This window comes from Phallusia mammillata, chromosome 4 (genome assembly GCF_965637545.1).
Source record: "Phallusia mammillata chromosome 4, kaPhaMamm4.hap1.1, whole genome shotgun sequence".
Lineage (NCBI taxonomy): Eukaryota > Metazoa > Chordata > Ascidiacea > Phlebobranchia > Ascidiidae > Phallusia > Phallusia mammillata.
The window spans coordinates 21,889,223-21,909,911 of record NC_137255.1 but is presented as its reverse complement, the minus strand read 5'-3'; the positions used below and the strand labels follow the sequence as shown (position 1 = coordinate 21,909,911).

General features: G+C 36.5%; 4 protein-coding genes across 5 annotated transcripts; 2 read left to right on the top strand and 2 right to left on the bottom strand.

The window, feature by feature from the left end:
• Window positions 1-162: 162 nt before the first annotated feature.
• On the bottom strand, window positions 163-6,540 carry LOC145223929 (b(0,+)-type amino acid transporter 1-like). Its single transcript, XM_080090339.1, has 8 exons — window positions 6,393-6,540; window positions 5,475-5,944; window positions 5,252-5,399; window positions 4,804-4,955; window positions 4,539-4,744; window positions 4,285-4,472; window positions 3,434-3,640; window positions 163-1,311 (listed from the first exon to the last, which is right to left on the bottom strand). The coding sequence occupies exons 2-8, from the start codon at window positions 5,942-5,944 to the stop codon at window positions 1,072-1,074; spliced, it is 1,611 nt and encodes a 536-aa protein (XP_079946465.1). The 5' UTR covers window positions 6,393-6,540; the 3' UTR covers window positions 163-1,071.
• Window positions 6,541-6,856: 316 nt separating this feature from the next.
• On the top strand, window positions 6,857-11,761 carry LOC145222974 (RIB43A-like with coiled-coils protein 2). Its single transcript, XM_080089247.1, has 10 exons — window positions 6,857-7,061; window positions 7,138-7,219; window positions 7,334-7,511; window positions 7,678-7,750; window positions 7,810-7,903; window positions 8,082-8,200; window positions 8,590-8,729; window positions 9,494-9,581; window positions 9,639-9,805; window positions 11,553-11,761. The coding sequence occupies exons 1-10, from the start codon at window positions 6,945-6,947 to the stop codon at window positions 11,632-11,634; spliced, it is 1,140 nt and encodes a 379-aa protein (XP_079945373.1). The 5' UTR covers window positions 6,857-6,944; the 3' UTR covers window positions 11,635-11,761.
• Window positions 11,762-11,844: 83 nt separating this feature from the next.
• On the bottom strand, window positions 11,845-16,348 carry LOC145222975 (histone deacetylase 11-like). 2 transcript variants are annotated; one of them, XM_080089248.1, is made up of 8 exons: window positions 16,146-16,348; window positions 15,827-15,972; window positions 15,546-15,646; window positions 15,424-15,450; window positions 14,290-14,526; window positions 13,782-13,954; window positions 13,051-13,216; window positions 11,845-12,732 (listed from the first exon to the last, which is right to left on the bottom strand). In XM_080089248.1, the coding sequence occupies exons 1-8, from the start codon at window positions 16,202-16,204 to the stop codon at window positions 12,574-12,576; spliced, it is 1,068 nt and encodes a 355-aa protein (XP_079945374.1). In that variant the 5' UTR covers window positions 16,205-16,348; the 3' UTR covers window positions 11,845-12,573. The 2 variants fall into 2 exon arrangements, with proteins under 2 accessions (XP_079945374.1, XP_079945375.1); XM_080089249.1 differs by lacking the exon at window positions 15,424-15,450 and having other exon boundaries at window positions 16,146-16,343.
• Window positions 16,349-16,587: 239 nt separating this feature from the next.
• LOC145222969 (exonuclease mut-7 homolog) lies at window positions 16,588-20,573 on the top strand. Its single transcript, XM_080089241.1, has 3 exons — window positions 16,588-16,710; window positions 16,774-16,893; window positions 17,013-20,573. The coding sequence occupies exon 3, from the start codon at window positions 17,108-17,110 to the stop codon at window positions 19,859-19,861; it is 2,754 nt and encodes a 917-aa protein (XP_079945367.1). The 5' UTR covers window positions 16,588-16,710; window positions 16,774-16,893; window positions 17,013-17,107; the 3' UTR covers window positions 19,862-20,573.
• Window positions 20,574-20,689: the final 116 nt, after the last annotated feature.

Here is a 20,689-nt window from a genome sequence, read left to right as displayed (position 1 = left end):
TGTTACGGATTAACCGAGACTTACTGTATTTACACTACCACTACGCTGCTAAAAACGTAAGTTAGCAAGAGTTGTATTATAAAACTGTTTATTATGCCAATAACGTTGCGATTTAACTAATACACCAAGCTCAAAAATGTATTTATCTAAAAAGAAAACATGTTTTTGCTAAATAGAGTTCTTTTATTAGCAGGCAAATATAGCGAAAATGTACGTCACCGTAACTCGTTTCTGCGTAACAAAGGCAAAAAAACACAGGGCGCAAAGAAATGAAAGCAACACTTGAAATGTATCGTGTAAGAATTGCTACTTTTGCATTACACAATTTTAAACATGAATGCACAATGTTTATGATCATTGCACTGGAAAGATATGTACTTTGAAAACACAACTAAAATGAATGAACTGTATCTATTTCAAAGAAAAGGTAAAACAATTAAGGTAAACAGAAAAACAAAACAAACTACATCCAATGGCATTAAACTGAGTGCACAAAAAATGGGAACACAGCAGTCATCTAAAATAAACATCTTATTGAAAATAAGTGCACAGAAGATGAGTTGCAATGATTGAAATAATTCTGTTGCATATGTTTCAACTGATACAAAAACTGGTTTAGTAATACAAACTGGTCTGGTGATCAACCTATGCAATGGATTTTTTTCCAACATCGTGTGAAAGTGGCCAATAAGGTACAACAATTAGGTAAACTAACATTTGAATAGTTTACAGCTATAAAAGAAAAACAAACAAACAAGATTGGTTGTGCAGAAAAACGTCAAAAAATTCTGTGCTGAAAATAGTCTGTTTAAAAACACAACACATGGAATGAAATAAAAGAGTAATTTAAAGTCCTGTGAGTCAAAAAATAATAAAAGTAATACGACTAGTTTGCAGTACAACATTTTAGTCAAGTACAACAGCTATTGGCATGCCAAGGGGGCCTTGCCATAAAATTTGGAAATTAAGTCTGGAAGGTGCCATAAAGTGATGTTTTAATTTAAAATGCAAAAGAGCCAACATTTTGCAGTCTTTCTTTTTTAGCTACAGGTGCAATAATCAGGTTTTTTTTTAAGTAGAACTGCATTCAGTTTGTGGTGATACAACCAAGAGTAGCTTTTGACATGTTTTAGTGAACTTGCCAACTCCTGTAAGTTTTATGATTTTGCTAAGTTGCAAGCGATACAAAATATAGAATGCCACAGCAAAAGCGAACGCAATAAGGTAGAGAATCTGGGGCTGGAATATCAGAGGTATGATTGACATATAACCACTGAGGAGGATTGCCAAAACTGCTGTGACCAAGTACACCTAAAAACACAAGAAACTGATGTAAGCATATTTAATTTTCAATGTGTTACTATATATCTCCAATACATTTGTTTGGTTTCTGTCTATAATAGAGGGTGTTTTTGAATCACCCACCTGTTGTGGGGGTTGTGTAAAAAAAATTACAACTAGAATGGTGGCTTTCTGATATACTACCATTTTATATATTCTATACGATATTTACCAATTTACTACACATCATTTGATCTACACATATGATTGTTTTTGTAAACAAAAACGAATGGGTCCCCACACGCGTTTTTGTACGGATTTACGGTAAACAAATGTTGCGGTGATTTTTAAGGACAAATTTTTAGAATGCATTAACCCAACAATAAAAAAAAATTTGTTCGTATTCTTTTTGCACTATTATTGTCATATAATTACAAAAACTTTAAAAAAGAACAAAAAAAATAATTTCAATTGATTCTCTTGCTTTGACCCAGATATTGTGGTCCAAGGTCAGGTTTCAAACACATTTTTTTTCTAGAAAGCTTTAACAGTTGTGTTATAGACACTTTAAATTAAAATGCAATTCGCTACAAGTGTATACATAACAAATTGTTTTTCATTTAACTTTGTTTCGCAAAACGAGTACCATTGACCTGTAGTAACCTCTCAGGGTGCACACGCCAAACGACTGTTTGACCTTTTGACACCAAAAGTTTTCAATAACACGCAGTCCTTGGTGTTCAACAACACCGTTTAACCTAATTTATACATGCCTTGAGTATTGATTCCTAAATCGATTGCAAAAAACGCTACGTTATGGCGAAAGAAAGTTCTGAACTGTGTTAGTGATACCTACTAGTTGACCTTAAGTAACCCGTGGTCATGCGGTGGCCAACCTGACAACGAGCTTTTGAAAAAACATTTATCTTGCAAAAATGTCAAGTTAATTTTTTCATCTTTATTTTTATTAACAAAGTTTTGCTTGACATATACGAAACCGAAGCACGCTTATTAGGTTTAAATCACGTCATAGGTATGAAACCTTTGCCAAAACTGAAAATGTGAGTGATAACTTAATAAAACGAAATAGCATTGCTGTGCAAAACAGCTGATTTCTAATCACCGAAACGACGTCTCGTAAAACGTCTGTCCGACGTCAAGCTGAGCCCTCCTGCTATCGTAAACCAGTGAGTTACTCTCTTGGGACTTCTGCCTACAGTGTCTTTCTTGACCAAACGAGCGTTAGACACATTTACGTTTCAGGGGCCTGTGGGTGAACCGCTGGGTCAATCGGGGTCAAACTTCTGGAGGATCAAGTTTGGATTAATATCTAACATATGTCCAAATTTAAATAAATTAGAAGCACTCTTTCTTTACCACATGAGCGATAAAAACCAGCGTTAAAAATTTACGTTTCGGGGGCCTGTGGCTGAACCGCTAGGTAATTTGGGGTCAAACTTCAGGTGGACCAAGTTTGGATTAATATCTAACATATGTCCAAATTTCAATAAATTTAAAGCACTCTTTCTTTACCAAACGAGCGTTACAAACCAGTGTTAACAATTTTACGTTTCGGGGGCCTGTGGGTGAACCGCTGGGTAATTTGGGGTCAAACTTCAGGTGGACCAAGTTTGGATTAATATCTAACATATGTCCAAATTTCAATAAATTTAAAGCACTCTTTCTTGACCAAACGAGCGTTACAAACCAGCGTTAGACAGAAAAAAGAAAAAAAAAAAAAGAAAAAAAAATACGGACAAAAACAATATGTGTCCCCTTCAGGGAAGGGGACCCATAATGATCTTAATCAGTGGTTCTCAACCTTGTACTGGTCGTGTATGACCCCATTTTTTTCTCGCTGCGTACCACCTAAACCCTGTGGTAAAGGGTTGAACAAGAGATGTACCTATGCTTCATGACTAGGGCAGCATATTTCTAAACAAGTTACTAATTCAAAAAATGTCCAAGACAAGAGTTTTGCCTCAAAACGGGGCTATTGAGTTGGGTCAGTTAAGTTGCATTTTATGATCTGACTTTGACAGGACCAATAGTCTTATGGTGAACTTACATGATCCCAAAAAACAATTTCATGTTGCAGATAAGGCAAAACCAAAAACCACTTGTATTTTGCTGAAAAAATGTGTATAAATACCTTGTAAGGACGTTTCAGATTTGGGTCAGTTTTTCTCATAATGATAACACCCATTGCAGATAATGTTCGACATGTCCACATGAAAAAAACTACAGCTGAGAGCAACATTTCAATACTGCTGGGTATGAGCATCACTGCAGACAGGAATGTTATAAAAAGCAATGCTGGCCATGGTGAAAAATACCGAACATGAACCATAGAAAGAAACTGCAAAACAAAGAGTAGATTTTTACTTGCAATCATTTGACTTGCCAATGTGGCCTGAAAAATTTGTAAATGATATGTGGGGCATTTTTCAAAAAGACACATAAACTTGCAATATTGATTTATTTTCAATGCATTTTGGGTACCCTTCCCCACTGCATAATCGCAAAACCTGATTTTCTTTGGCAAAACAAGTGCTATTGTTTTATGAATTTTATTAAATTTATAAATTTTAAATGTTATAAATATGTGTAGAGCACAAATCCAGAAAATAATTTTGGGAAATGGACTTTTTAATTTTTGTACCCATTTGCACTGAAAAACTTAAATACAAAAATCTTTGTACCCAAGTAGCACTTAAAATTATTGGCAAATCTTATTCGACCAAAAAGGTTGGGCCCCTGTTTTGTACATCAGAATTGTACAGTTCTTCTATGGGTAGATATCATCTGACAGACAAATCTCGTTAATCGCATAATTCATTTAATTGGTTTGAAATTGTTTACCCCGGCAAAAGATACTCCCATTTTAGTTGCAAAAAGAACTGGTTGGTTGTAAAAAATGCTTTGTAAATGGGCTTTGCAATTAACTGTTTTTTTCTGTAATAACAAAGTTTTAAAATTCCCAACTCCAACCCAGACCCTTACCTCTGGCATGAAGCCATATCGAGCGGCAACATAAGGCATCCTTCCTGCTGTCAGATAGGAAACATTAAATGATCCAATGAGTGAAAGGCACACCCCAGCAGTAACAACATAGGTAAGAACTGGATGGATTTTGGCAGCAAAACTTACTGCAACTGCATTTGATGCAATCATTTCTTGTTCAGTTAAAACTGTAACCAAAAAAGAACAATGAGCTAATAAACGTAAGAACACACTAAAATTGGTTGTTGCCTTACCGGAGAAATAAGACACATTGACAAGCAGGTACAATACCATAACAAAGAGGACGGACAAAATAATAATTGCCGGTAAAGATTTTTTAGGCTTTTTTACTTCTTCTGTGACAAAGAGAATGTTGTCAAAACCATCATAAGCCCAGAGGGCCTGGAAAACACCTAGACTGAAGTCTGTAAAACCAACTGCCTGGAGATCAATGCCACTGCTGTAATGAAAAAGGCTTATTATGTTTTTGCTTTAACGTGTAATCAAAGGAAGAAATACCTTTTTACACTTGTGGAATCAACAGCATCACTTACAGTGGCATTCACCAATGCAAAGTTGGCCATTATAACAGAATTATCAAGGATTATCATCACAAGCCCAGCAACACAAATAATAACCAAGGCTACTACCTTTCCAACAGTACAAACAACCTGTGAAAAATGATAGTTAGAGCATGGTTAATAACATCGTTATGTGTGGTAATAACAACATTACAACGGTGTTGGTACTTTGCTGTAAAATGACATAAATTGAAGTCATTAACAAACACTCGATTTCATGCAACAATTTTTTTTCTTGAATAACAATATGTCTATACAGCTGTAGATTTGTGTTAACTTTGCGTTAAACATTTATTACAAGCGGAATGTCCAGATAGGTCTAAAACTTTTCGACCTAATACTGTGTTCCATATATCTGTATACCACATGTTTACTAAAGCACTAACCTGTAATTTGGTGGCCAGTTTAACATTTTTCATATTGCACACCAGTATAGCAACACAAAAAACGGACCCAATCAGTTTTGACAACAGTTTTGAGCTGTCTAAAGAGCACAGTCCACTGAAACTCTGAATAGCTCGAGATATGTAGTCACTAGAAACACAAAAATCCCTGGTTAGTGTGAAACATTTTTAACAAACAATATTTTCACTTGGCATGTTTACTCACCCAAGGGCAATAATCTGTACTGCCATTGATTGGGGCTGAGTGGTAAACAAAAACATCCACATGAAAACGAAGCACACAGAATCCCCAAAAATGGCTTTTAAATAGGCAGCTGTTCCTCCTGAATGCGGCAGCATTGTTCCAAGTTCGCAAAAGCACAGGGCCATTAAAACAGCCACAAAACCACCTGCAACCCAAACTCCCATGCTGACAGGTACATTGCCATTGCAATGCTTCAGAACACCGGTTGGGACTATAAAAATGCCAGAACCTATCATGGACCCAACAACAATGTTTACACCAGCAAAAATGCCAATGTTTCTTTTCAGTGAAACTCTAGAATCAGTATCACTTTCCGTGTCACTGCTGTTAAGCAGACGCTCCTCTATAGATATTTCGGATAGCTCATTGGCATTTTCATCTTCATCAGATGCATTGTGTACTGGCCGGTAGCGAACGTTCCGGTTGCTCATCTGTTTAAAGCACAAAATTAGGTTTGGACATAAACAAAAGCATTTTTTGTACGTTTTAGTTTGAAAAAACAAAATTCGCTTTCAAAAAGTCAAGCAGCGATTTTTCTGAGTAAAGTGACATAACTAAGAATTTAAAACTAGTGTTGTCTCTCTTTTGAATTTGTAAAATAAAATAGCAATATATTAATCTCTCATTCAAATCATCTGCTTGTGGTTCACTTTAGGAATTAAGGGACTGAGGGTAAAACGTTTTACGTTACGTTAAAACCTATTACAAAGAGTTGTCAAAATACAATTTCCATTCTTTTTCAAAAATTAATATATTAATTAATACCTTTTTTAATACTATTCCGTTCAAAGTAACTTTTAAAAGCAAAACATTATCTGAACAATATTACACCGACTTTACTTTAGTAAAAATATGCAGTTAAACAAAATTCTTATTTACCTGGAGTCAAGTAATTTCGGCAAACAACTATTGCACTTGCACAGCTTAATCCTGTTTACAAAACGAAGCACTACAACAAGTGTACAAACTTAGGACACGCATGATTGCACAGGTAACACGTGAACAAGCCACGCGATCTTCAATACAAGGATGCATTTTGCAAAGAAAAAATATATTTCTACGCCTAAAACACGAAGATAATATGGTGTTTTTTGTAAGTTGTTAGAAAAATCCAAAACGAGCCAAGTTTAAAGTTCAAACTATGTCCCAATACTGATGTACACAGGAACCTTTAATAATAAAGATAAACGAACAAACCTCAAAAACAAAATAATTTTATTGATTTGAATAAACGGACCTTAGTTGCCATTTTAGTAGTTTTTCATTTTCATATTGGTTGTAGTAGACTAGTAGAGCGTTAATGAGCAGATTTCTATTTAAATATTACATTCTCCGCTAGGTGATGCCCTATGTAAACAGCAGTTTCCAAGGCAACGTATCTGGACAAGTTTGCTGGAACAAATTTGTTGGAATAGTAATTAAATAGCAAAAATGTATAAACTAGACATACCTATCGATTTAAAAGAGGCAGCGGCGATTGAAAGACGAAGAAAGCTTGAAAAAGAAAGACAAAACCGAGTATTTAACCCGAAAATTCGTACCATTGGGGTAAGGTTTTATTTTCCTTTTAAAGCCTTTGTAATTGTTGACAATTGCCTTCAAATACTATTTTGTTATACTTAAGGTTGATATCGACGCTTTGTCCCAGCAAGTTAATGATAGAAAGATCAAAGAAGCAACTGAAAATGCCAGAGATTCCTCATTCAGTAAGTCCTTATATTTTTTGATGATAGCATATTAAAATTTTGTAACTATTTAGGCACCAGTATAACATGGTAAAATAGATGTAATAAAATAAAACTGTAACCCTTAACTTTCAGTGTCGGATATGGTTCGAAATGACAAAATTGTGATGATGTTGCAAAAGCGTCAGGAACAGGACATACACAATCTAGAAAAGGCACTAAATGAATTCCGTGATCGATATCAAAGACCAGAAACAAGAAAGGAGTTTGATCTGTATGATCCTGATGCAAAAAAGAAAGACAAACCATCCAGGTAGCTACAAGACTGTCACAGCACAGACACTTTGCTTTTACATTTTTTAACCCAGCACTTTGTTGTGTTATTGATTTTAAGTTTATATGCATAAAAAATAAACAAGTATTTTGTTTAAGCTCACTAATATCGGCAAAGCACATTAATTAACCTATATATTTTACAGAGTTAGTGATGATGATCCCAGATGTGGTATTTCAAGCATGCAAAAATTTGATGGTGAAGACCTAAACTCCAAGGTTTGTTATTTTAGACTTTGTAAAGTATAACAATAGGCAACAATTGATTTTTATTTTAGGCCAGAAAGAAGTTGCAACAAGAACAGCTGCGTGAATGGTCATTGAAACAAAAGAAAGACAAAGAAAATGCTCTTGCTCAGCAGAAATATGCAGGTTACTTAAAAACATCAATCAAAAACATTTCTTTCCAACCAGTGAAAAATTGAAGTTAACTGCAAAATATTTTGCTTCAACAAGTTTGGAAATTCAGAAGTTGTAAATACAATACATAAAATCTCAATAAACAGTTTTTGTAAATCACAAACAAAATTATTGCTTACCCTGTTTTCAGATAATCTTTATGACAAAAAGCGCATTGAGCTCGACCAGCGAGGCATGGAACTTGAAACATCTGAACGTGAATGCAGAAGGCAGATAGAAATATCAACTAAAGATTTCAACTTGGCACAGGTAACAAAATTTGATTGTGTTTGTGCTTAAGCTGTCAGTGTTTTTTTTCTTCTATGAATTAATTCTTTTAAAGCAGTCATAGTTTGACAAAACTGTAATGAAGCATTGGTTTTGGTCTGAAGCAGGGGTTCTTAACCAGGGGTGCACGCACCACCAAGGGGTATGAGAACTGTTCCTAGGGGGTGCGGGTATGCTGAATGATTAAGGTTGGTTAGGTCTATTCTATATAAATACAAAAACCCAGGGGGGTGCGAAAGTTGGTTGGTGATTTGAAAAGGGTGCAGCAAGGAAAAAGGTTAAGAACCACTGGTCTAAAGGCTGCAAAAAACTTCAGAAAAATATATTTTTTGCCTGTATTCCTAAATTACCATTTTTTGCCAATTTACTAGGACCGAGAACGCAAGGAAAGAGAGAATTTGAATGCCAGACATGAACAAGATGACAATTTCACTGAAATTTCAAACCATGTGTTTGGAGACATGCTTACTGAAAACCCAGCTGTTGCTTCTAGTGCATTTGGACCTCATAGGTAAACACTTCTAACATATTTATTTATTGTTTAATACAGTGGTTCTCAACCAGGGATCCAAAAAGCGTTTTCATAGGGTCAGCTACACCGTCTTAATTCGTACAAAACTTAATTCATGAAATTGATAAATTGTTATTTAAGCAAAAACGCTTCGCCGTTTTAAAAAAGCATGAAACTTGTTTGGAAACCTTCTTCTTAGGCACCTAACAAAAGTGCATTGTGACATATTAATCCCATTGTGATGCTACAGACGTAAATTGCCAGTGGCAAACAACGTCACATCACAATGCAATGGGTGTTTCTTGTTGATTCCCAATGTCCCAATCCAAACAAAGGGTTTGAAATCTCAGTCCTTGACCGAACATGGTTGGCATTTTATGCACCATATATTGGTTGCTTGTTAATAAAATAGGTACAAAAATACCTAAACCCTCAAAGGGGTCTGCAACTAGCTTATAGCATCGAAAAGGGTCCGCAAAGGCAAAAGGTTGAGAACCACTGGTTTATTTTTTTAGTTCGTGGAATTGTATCCAGTTTTTCTAGTTAGAAACTGGGCATTAAACTGGTTCAACAAATTTTCAGTTCAACAAAAAGGTCAACAAATGTTTAGCGCTAATCAAGATAGGAAAATGAATTTCATGGCTTCAAAATATTCGTAAAAAGACACATACAAGTATGCAAGTCTATGTCCAATGCCCTGGGTTACAAATTGGGTAAAATGTTTTTTTGTGATGAGTTTTAACAAACCTTTGCCTATTTTGCAGGGTAATTCCCGATAGATGGAAAGGAATGAGTCCAGCACAACTGGAAGAAATTCGCCGGATTCAAGAACAGCAGCGTCAAGAAAAGAAGGTATATCTTAAATCACAGTTCAGTATGTAAAAATAATAATAAAAAAAATCTATGCAGAGATTGCAAGAAGAGGAATGGCAGCGTGATATGGAATGGGACAGACAGAGGGTCGCTGTTGCTAAAGCTGGAACCATTTTGGAAAAGAGGCACGACCGACTGCAGGAGGAAATACGCCGTGAATACGACGGTGCAAATATTCACCTCAGCGCTGAACAGAAAGCTCAGTAAGTGAAGTTTAAAATTTCAGGAAGCAATTGTGTTTCAAAATGCTAGAAAATCTCCAAGATGGCCGACTGGTTAGCGCAGGGGTCACCAACCTTTTTAATGCCAAAGGCTACCTTAACATCACCAAATAGCTCGAGGGCTACCAGTTGAAAACATATTTAAAATATTATAAAGCATACACAAAAACTAACAAGTATTTGTAAACAAGTGCCTATATTTTAAGATTTATAGCGCGTATAATCATTTCCCTGCTCACAAAACCAGGGTTTTATGTGATTCCTATGATACAATATTTTCTCGTTTACTAATAAAAGTCAATTGTCATGATGGTCGCCCAACTTTGTGGTAAGTGGCTGTGTTAGAAGTTTGGAACATTAAATAAAAATGTTGCATTACTTTCAACAGAATCAACATAAGACGCAGCATGTTTTTGCAAACCACAAATGCATCTTGCTATTTTAGGACTAGTCCAACGGGCGACGGGGTGCCCGCGGGCATAGGGTTGGTGACCCCTGGGTTAGCGCAACCGTCTTGTGTTCATAAAACTGTGGGCTCTAATCCTATCTCGGTCGCTTGAGTTTCCCTGAGCAAGAAACTTTTGCGGCATTGCTCCAACCCAGTAGTTCCCGATGGGTTAAAACCAAATTAAAGTCACCAAGTCGAAACAGATCAAATAAAATTAATTCCGAGCACAAGACACATGCTGCATGCAATAATTTTTGAAGACGAATAACGTTCGAATTTCTCCATTGGACAATCTATTTTCGTTGGCACCGTATCAATTATCAAAATTTAAAATTATTACCTGGCTCCTTGATTAAAAATAGTTACTGTAGTGCAAATGTGCAATAAACACAAGCTTTCAAAAATCTAAGAAGCGACGTATTATCCAGTTTGTCACTTTAAGCGACAGCCATATGTATTTTACAGATACCAAAAAATGAAATAAATATCAGAAAAGTGTATTGTCTCCTAGAATTTTTTGCGTTTTCATAATCCCAAAATATATAGCCCGTGTTTTCTTTTAGCGATTTTTCGCCATTCGCTGCACATGACATTTCACTGCATGAAATCACGTCGTGTGGTTTCCGGTGATAACATCTGTTAACCTTTGGTCAGAAATCCCAACCGACGTAGCATTAGGGTTACTTAAGGTCATGTCGGTCTGTGCGACGGATGCACCGTGAAATGGTTTTGCATAATTGATAAACAACCCGACGTCAACTCAATCACGGGCTACGCCCGAAGTCGGCCAAGTGTGAAAATGATTGGGACAGTTTTTATGGCTCTTATTGTAATTGCGCTGCATCGAATGTAAAATAGCGTTATAAACAGATTTGTCAGCAAATTTAGCTTTGTTTATTAAGGGTGAATCGCACAAAACGGTCACACTGGCATCATCATGCAGTGCCCGATTTATTCACAAACTAGCTTTCCAACGAAAACACATTTCAACACGGGGTCTTTAACGTGTTATGTGCTTGATTGGAACTGGTTGACTATTTTTTTTTCGGTTGCTAAAATATCACATTGATTTTTTGTGACGCATTTCACAGCATATGTGACGTGAATAAGGGTATTGACGTCCTCAGCTTAAAGCAACCACGTAATGCTGTCATAATGAAACGAATGACGCTATATATTGACTGTTCAAAGACATGAATGTTTTTTTTTAGCACAACACAAGTCGTATTTAGACAATTAAATTACATAAACTTGACATGTCTTTTGTATTTTGTTATGTAGCAAGAAGTTTTTGGACTCGGAGGTGTATGTCAACCCGCCTACTGCGCAGTACTTTGCGCAGTTTAACACTTCTAGTCGTTAGAAGGATCGGCTCAACCTCCTATTCTATGAATGCCTTCCAAATTTGTGTGATCTGTATGTTTTTGTTGCTGTTTCACAGTTGGCAATATGTAACGTGCTGTACAGAAATAAATTGTCGTATGTTGGTGTTTTAGTCTGTGTTCGTGTGAAGTGACTGAACGAATAGAACAGTCCAATATCCAAAAACAAACAAACAATGGAAGTAACAGAATTTGCATTTTTCTCGTAGAAAGAAAAAAATGTATTTATAAACGACTTTGTCAAAGAAAAAAAACAAAACGCTGGACTGTTATAGCTCAAGATTTATAGTGCACGAAAGTTGCATTTTAACAATACAGCAGCCACACCTTATAATTACTCTAGCCTACCTATATAGAGGATCTACAGTGCAACCTTAATGTTAAAATAGCGTTCCCACCACACAAACGTGAGCAATGGCGTATTTTACAAGTGTACGTGGAAAATTGCGATAAGCTGCGACGTGTTACAGAAATGTGCATTGAAATGAGGCATAATGCGTGGTTGTAAACAATCTTACTGCAACGGGTCTGATTACAAACATAGTGTGATGATCATTGTACTGACTCATAGCGCCGTGGTGATCTAATCCACTCAGAGAATATGCAAGTTATATTGACACAAGAGGCTCCCCCCTTATGAAACATGTCTGTCAGTGCAAAACGCTATGCTTCACATAAGGTTGGTTGTGGACATGCTGTGAGCGATACCAGCGATAGGAATAAAATCAACGTAAACGTTAAAGCAATGCAATGACTCACAGTACTGAAATAGGACATGGCGAACAAACAATTGCTGACTACAGCTGCAATCAAAGAGAAAATGAAGAAATATAAACACTTCTATGTGTGAAGAAAACTGGTCGGAAAAGTGCAATAAGATAAAAACTTAATGAAAAAACATAGCGCATTTGGAGTTGGGTTTAGGGAGGACCGATCAGTCCGTTGTCGCGAAGGGAAACCACAGAGTCGGCGATTATTCTGGCAGTGGAACGCTGATAACCACCCGAAGTTAACATCACTATCGGGACGTTTTGACCACGAACGGCGGCAAAAACAATCCTGTCTCTCTCGACAACGCCCTATAGGAAAACAAATGGAAAATAAATGACACAAGTGCTTCTTCAAACTCCTGACAAAGTAAAACTTCAGCTAAAACCTTAGAGAAATGGGCAGTATAGAAAATTCCAGTTTAAAGCAAAAATGCCCCAATTTGCAATTAATATTTTCTTACAGTTTTGAATACTCTGTAATGCTTAAACCAATGATTCCCAATCTTTTCAAGCTTATAACAAATTAACAAACTAAATTTTCTTCCTGTGGCACACTTTACATGCCAACAACACAAAAACAAATTTGGTAAATCCCCCAATATTTACATTTAAACAGTTGTCACATACCTTGGGTGATATTTCCATTAGGCCAAGGCAATCTCCAGCTAGAATGTCAGTTCCAGCATTATACACAACAAACTGGGGGTGAAACTCATTAATGGCATCATACAGATGCTCTTTGATAAGTGGCAGATATTCTTGATCAGTTGTCCCACACCTTAATTCCACTTTTCTAAAAAACAAGCAATTTTTAGGGAAAGGTTTGATGTACAATTTTAGGCCATTGCTTTTATTTATGTGAATCATGGCAGGTCCTAGAGTTCATCTAAACCTATTTGCGCAGCTGGACTTAAAAATTTTCTTTTTTGGATGAGAACACTCGTTTTTTCAGAACACACTTTTTTTCAGATGCAAAGACAATTCATGTTGTTGGGTGCATTCAGTTTGTCGCAAACTAGTCGGGTCAGATAACTCAACTGTTGCTAATTTGTGTCGAATGCTGTCTTTTGGCACACCAACAACTGCGAGATGTTTACTGTATTCTCTCCACAATAGAATGACCTCCTTTAAAAACGCACACCACAGCACTCAAAACCACAGGTTACTCTAGTTCAAACACAAGGCGTGACATGGCGTGATGATAGAAACTATTAGATACATTGTTGGGTCATAAGATGTCTAGGTTTCAATGTACTATGCAAGTTCATTTGTGGCACAGTTTAATTACATACTCAATCTTAAACTTTTGGACTCCTTGCAAAACCTGGATTACATGCTTTTATTTTTTATTAACACACCTCTTAATTCCAGCCTTTGCAAAGCCATCTTGTGGGTAAATATTTCGATTGAAGACATCCATAACATAAACACGATCATCGTCCATAAAATCACGGGCATATCCATTTCCCTGGTGGGCGTCCAGATCAACAATCATGACTCGTTTAATTTGCTCAAAATGATGCAGAACAAACTAAAATCCAGGCAAACAATAATAATAAGAAATTTTTTTCAACTATTCATGTTTTATACAGAAGAAAATTGTGGGCCAAACCCTAACTGAATCTTTTGAAACACTTAACCATCAGTGCATGACAGGGCTTTAGAAATGAATAAACACATAGTTGTTAGGTATACTTTTGTGAAAATCTTTCCATTAAGTGCTGTATTGCTGTAACTACCATTACTAGACCTTGAATATTTTTACATAATACAATGCGTCATTAGTTTATGTTGGTAGAAATGAACAAGTCAAAACTCTTCATTTTTTGCACAGTAAATGTTACTAATCTCAAAGCAAAAAGGTACCTTAATAAGCAGTGTAATATCAGCATAAGCACAGAACCCTCCACCTCTCTCAGCTGAGCAATGGTGAAATCCACCACCAATATTTAGGGCCCAACCTCTTTCCACAGCCATTTTTCCAGCCATTATGCTGCCACCAGTTTGTAGACGAAGTGGACGTAAAACTTTTCTTTGCACAACAAAGTTTGGAAGCAGAGCTACAGGGACCACTTCGGTTATTTGTGCAACTGTTGCACTCCACTGCAAAATGTAAATACATTTTAAACCAAAGTCTTGATTGAGATTTGGGAAAAAATCCATTGACTTGGAAAAGTAAAGAACACCCATTACCAGTTCTTCAAATACAGCATGTATTACTTATTTTTTGCTCATTGAGACAAAATCTGCACAGTGAATTAAACAGTTTCAAATTGGAAATAGTAAAAAAGTATTTTAAGACACTATACACGGATCTGTTCATAAGTTTAATGGTGAATATCATGGCCCAGATAGACATAAAAAGTAAATGCTTATTATTCAAACATTTTAGCAAATGCTCATATAAGTGATATTAGTGGCCACATCAGTTACACTGAATTGAATAATAAATTATGCCAATATACAGCTATATGGCTATTCATCATTAAACTTAAGAAGACGATTTGAAATGTGAGAGTATTAGAATTCATAAAAGATATATAAACACAATGTTGAAATGTAACAGAATAGATCCCCTTATTTTTTATTTGAATTTTCTCATCATGACATTCACAACTCAACCAACATTTTGTATGCATTTGACATAGATGGAACTAGACAAAACAAATGGACACAATAGAGAAAAACTAATGTTTTGAGCACAAACTAAACTTTTAGATGAAGTGCTAGTTTTAACAAGTCAAATATATGCCTAACTTAAGCAAAAACATTACTCTACATATCAGCAGTTTTTGTTAAGCTTTTTATAAGCAAAGATGACTTTATTTGTAACAATTGTTCTATCTAGCAAGGATAGCAAAGCTATAATCATGATGATGTAGAACAACATGAATATACATGCACTAAAAAGGGTGACCTGATACTCTTTATATATCACCAGCATGCAACATAAAGTAAACAAAAAGAGTAGAAAATTTCTCAACAACATCTAAGTCATACCTGTCGAACAAACTTAACTGATTGCCCCTTTTAAATTAAAACAGTAAATCGCATTTTAGAAAGAAAAATATTTTGGTAACACTCATTAATACAGATACATAAAATACATATGGTACCAATACCTTAAGGCTGTTAAGATATGGCTGTGTATGAACAACAAGCAAATCTTCTTCAGTAGCTTCAACAGGGGTAACCGTCTCCTCTTCAGTCAACACTTTGTCATCTGCCAAATTAAATGTGTTGTGATAGCAAAATGTCGAACCACAAATGTATGCATTTTTGAACAATTTGTTTGCTTGGGGGCAAGATGTCTTTTAAATGCTTCGAAATAACATTTATTACCCAAACAAAACAATAAAACTAACAACTACATGTCCAAAATACAATACTGAAACACCCTTACCAAGTAGAAAGTTATGAACCCGGCCCCATTTGCTTGAATCAAATGGGTGGAGTTTTTCTACTCCCATAAACGTGATGTTATAGCCTGCATCATAAACTATGGGCCAACTTGTAGTCTTCAAGTTGAATGTGTATAAAGATGAGTTTCTAAAAAAAATATGTTTTTTAAGGTGAGTTGTATGGAAAAAATATTAAATTTGTAAGTTCACATATATATGATCAATTTGTTTTTTCATAAGCCACAAATGAATTTATAATAATTGCATCCACATTTTTTATTTACAGTCACAGAGAAATCGCACAAAAACGTTGCAACTTACTTAATTAAAGTATCAGAAGATCTAGCATCATTACGAGACTCCTTTCCAAAAATACCCATCTGATACCTTGTTTAAACACCAATGCACTCTTTTTTGTCCCTATGTCTTGTACAGTGAAATCTTTAAATCTGTGTGTTCGAGAGGTATGTTTAATTCATGAAAAACCTTATCAAAACAAACACACTGGCACTGTGTAGTGTTACAAGTAACAAAACAACTTGACAATTTTAGACCTAAACAACTATGTTGCACTGGCTGCTAATCAGACTACCTAAAAGTAAAATTGTTTTTTTTTAAAGCTGCAGTGCCATCTTCCGGCCATTCATACGAACTTTTTTTTTCCAAATAGACTATACATTTAGTGAAAAAGAAATACTGCACCCAAACCAATCCAAATCTCACGAAACCAAATCTTTGATTTCTTCAATCTGTTCTCTCATCCGAAAACACATTAGGGGATTTTTCATTGCATTGACGAAGCAAGGTCAAGAATTGTGATTTTCTTGGTTTTTATTTTTGAAAATTACATCAGAAAAAAATGGGGTATGGATTGGAATTCTTCCGTGTAAGTTCAATATTGATTAAATGTTTATGTTAGTCGTGTTAATCGCCGAATTAATTTTCTTAGATGGTGATTTATTTATCATTTCCCTTGGCTGCATTTTACGTTTCCAATACGCCATCGATGTTTGACAAGTATGCGTGGAAGGCCCCGACAAAGGAGGAGCTTAAACTGAGACAAGCACGTGTAAGTGTTCGTTGTTTTTGTCGACCCCCAATCATTTTACCAAATATTATATTGCACATACCAATACAGTGTATGTGGAACCAAGCCGATCTATCAAAATTCTTTTGTAATTTTTTCAGAGAGAAATAATTCAAGCTGAGTTGGAAATGATTCAGGAATTCAAGAAAAGCAGATCCAATAAAACTTCTGCAATTGAAAGCCCCAGCAAATAACAATGGCAAGTACGAATGAACAAACAATTTCTTGCTTCGGGCCCGACTCCTCACTTAAGACTCAACTCAATGCATTATGGAATAAAAGGGAAATAGAGAAAATTAATCAAATTCTCTCCTTCAGTATTGGCCCAAACTCGCCTTTACATTTTTCACTTGACCTGATTGCCTGCAGTAAAAACAAGAAAAAGCCGAGATCACTTGGGCTTCATATAATGTCTTACCAAGAGGCACTTATCCGAAGAAATCCTATTTTAAAGGGTTCAGTTGATGAGGAACTCAAACAGCAGGCTTTGGAAATTGCTTTTGTTTCCCACAAAACGCTTGCCTGCAAACTTATTAAGTGTTTCAATGTAGACAAACCAAACTTTGATTTGGTTAAATCATGCATACTTCAAACTGTACACGATGGCAACCTCAATGGGGCTGTAGCAATTACTGCAGAATTGTGTATTCAAAACGAGTTCAGTCTTTTCGACATGGCTATTCCTGCTTTGCTTCAGAACAAAGTAAATTTGCTGGACCAGTACATGCAAAAAAGTGATTCGACACAAAATCAGTTAATAGGCATGGTTGATTCTTGGCTTGGTCCTGACTTCGATGTTGTTGAATTCATGACAAGCAATAACTTAACATCAACCAAAATTGAAATTCTTAGGCCCCAGTTTCTAGACAAAGTATTAACTAGGTGGTTGAAACTGTATGATAAAGAAGGTGATGAAGCAAAGTTGTGTCCGAACTTAACAAGGAGACATTTAGTTGCAAAGCTGCGATACATTCTGTACAGATACTACGTAGAAAAAATTGCCTCTTTTGAGAACACCAAAGAACTGGTGCAAAAGACAGTAGGTCAAGATGTAGCAGTTCAAAAAGAACTCGTAAAACTTGTTTTGGAAACATACTTTGACTATGCTGGTGCAACATACTGGGAAAAGGTCTATGGTTTGCATCAATCTACTAATGTTGACACTGCTGATTTGGAAGATGAAAATTGGGACTTAGATGAATATGAATCAACGATGCTTGGCTTAAATGAAAACCAGCAGAAGTTTCATTCATTAGCGTTACCAGATTCAAGTGTACATTTTGTGTCTGATTCTCAAACATTGGATTTTTGTCAATCGGTTGTACTTGCTGGTCCTGCTAATGTAGGTATGGATGCAGAGTGGTCTTTTAGTTGTGGAAGAGCAACCAAAGTTGCACTACTTCAAATAGCAGTCAAAGATTCTGTATTTCTTATCGATGTGCTTAACTTCCCAACAGACCAGAAATCAAATCTATCCAGTTTTGTAACAAAGCTATTATTGTCCAAAGACTACACAAAAGTTGGTTTTGGGTTAAAAGAGGATTTGAGCAAACTAGCTGATAGCTTGCCTGAAGTACAAAATGCTGTCAAATCTTCTGTGAAAATTGTAGACCTTCACACTGTTTCAAAACACATCAGTCGATTGTATCCCGAAGTGCTAAAAACAACCAATGCTAAAGCTGAGTACAAAAGCCTTACTGGTTTGAGCAAACTTGTTTTGCAAACTGTTGGCCTTCCCTTGGACAAAAGTGAACAGATATCAGACTGGGAACGTCGTCCGTTGAGGCAGTCTCAGATACAATATGCAGCACTAGACGCATATTGCTTATTAGAAGTATGTAATGTACTAACATCACGTCTTCAAAGCCTTGATCCATGTCTTACCATTGAAAATGTCGTCGTCGAACGTCCAAAACAAACACTCGCTAGAGGTCGTGGTAGAGCATTACGGGAGCAATACATGGGTATCAAAGCATCTTTACCCAAGCCTGTGATGCCACCAATCACGGCACGTGAATTTCGTGTTGTCTGTGATACCATGCTGCAAGGTTTGGGTCGACAGTTGCGTTGTTGTGGTGTTGATGCTGAAATCCTGGCAAATAGCGAATGCCACGATAGGGCGGCTGTGCTAGCGCGAAGACATGATCGCGTTATTCTAACTTCAGGCGCACCTTTTGTCTTTTTGTCGGCGCAGGTTCCGAACGGTCGCTGCCTTAACGTACCCAACGAAATGAAGGCGAAAGAGCAAGCAGCGTTCGTTTTAAAGCACTACAACGTTAAGGTTACGTCGAAGGACATATTCAGTCGCTGTCAGTTGTGCAACTGCGGCAAATACCTCCAGCTTTCATCGAAAGAAATGCTTCGTGCTATTGAAACCAAACAACACGGTTCCCTGACAACTTTACCCGGCTCCCATATACCCTGGGACGCTGTAAGAAAACAAGCATCGATTGCGAAAAAGCCAGAATCACTCTCCTCTTTGGCCCACTGTATTGAAACTTACACAGATGATGATGATTTTGAAGGTAATTTTTGCTCCAGCGATAGCGATAACGACTGTTCAAGCTCCCCAAAGGTAAACCCACCTGAAAGTTCGTTTTCATTTGGCCGGAATCAAACACAGTCGGTTCAAAACCTGGGGGAAAAAATTGAACAAGTGGTCATCACTAAAAACCCTAAGAAACAACCTCATTCTGTGATATCCTATTTCATCAGTCCTGAATCGATCTCAAACTGCTCCTACTTGGAATACGAGAGTGGGACTATTGTTACAAAACTACCGGGCGAGAATCAAGCACAGACGGCTAGTTTGCTGGTCGAACAAGTGCCGAAGCCTGTGTGCAACGAGGTGGATGATTTTTACTGCTGTGTTGGTTGTGGTAAAGCATACTGGGCTGGAAGACATTTTGGCAATGTGGTGGAAAAGTACAAGCATGTCCTGCAGCAGTAAGCACGATTTTGTAATAATCTGCATCTCCGATAACTATTTTGGGCCTTGTCAATGTGCTGAAGCGGGAGAAAATGTTTAAGAAACGACTAACTATTATCGACAATTACATTGCCTTCACCCTTTGCTATGATGTGGCTGATACAAGGCCAAAACTGTATTGGGTTTAATTTTGGCAGTGCTGGTACTCTAATGGAGCATATTTTGTTAAGTTACATCTAAAATTTTGCAAACAAGGACCAAATTACAAACATCTAAGCGTTAAAAAAACACTATGTTATGTTAACTTGTTGGTTACAGTTGTCAGCTCAACATATTGTTGCGGCATTTAATTGCAGCCTTTATTTAATTGCGTGGAAGCATATAACCTGAGCCTTTTGAGAGCCCTCGAATAATTTAAATTACAGCTTCAGACTTTGGCTCTCAATGTTCGCTAATTAAAGCTCGAAGCCCTTGTGCGGTGGCCAGCAGCTACATTGATTTTGGCTGAAAAAATCAAGTGCACCCTTTACCAGTGGTTTGATTGTCGTCAGCTGGTTAGAATAACCTCTTTGTTTGAGCACTGTATTAAGTTTGCGAATTATTTTCGACACTACAGTCACCAAAACAGTTTTTACAATGTTTTGTCGTTACCAACCTTGGAGCTTGTGTGTTTGTTTTAGAATGGTGTTTTCGTTTTTGGTCGCAACGCACAATAAACTGTTCGTTAATTTCACTCACTTTTTGGCAACTGATTTGTGTCAGCCCAGCCAAACACAAGAAGCGTTATGGAGACTGTGATTAAAAAAAGAATCGATTTCTACTGTCAAGGTCTACAACACAAGTCTATCC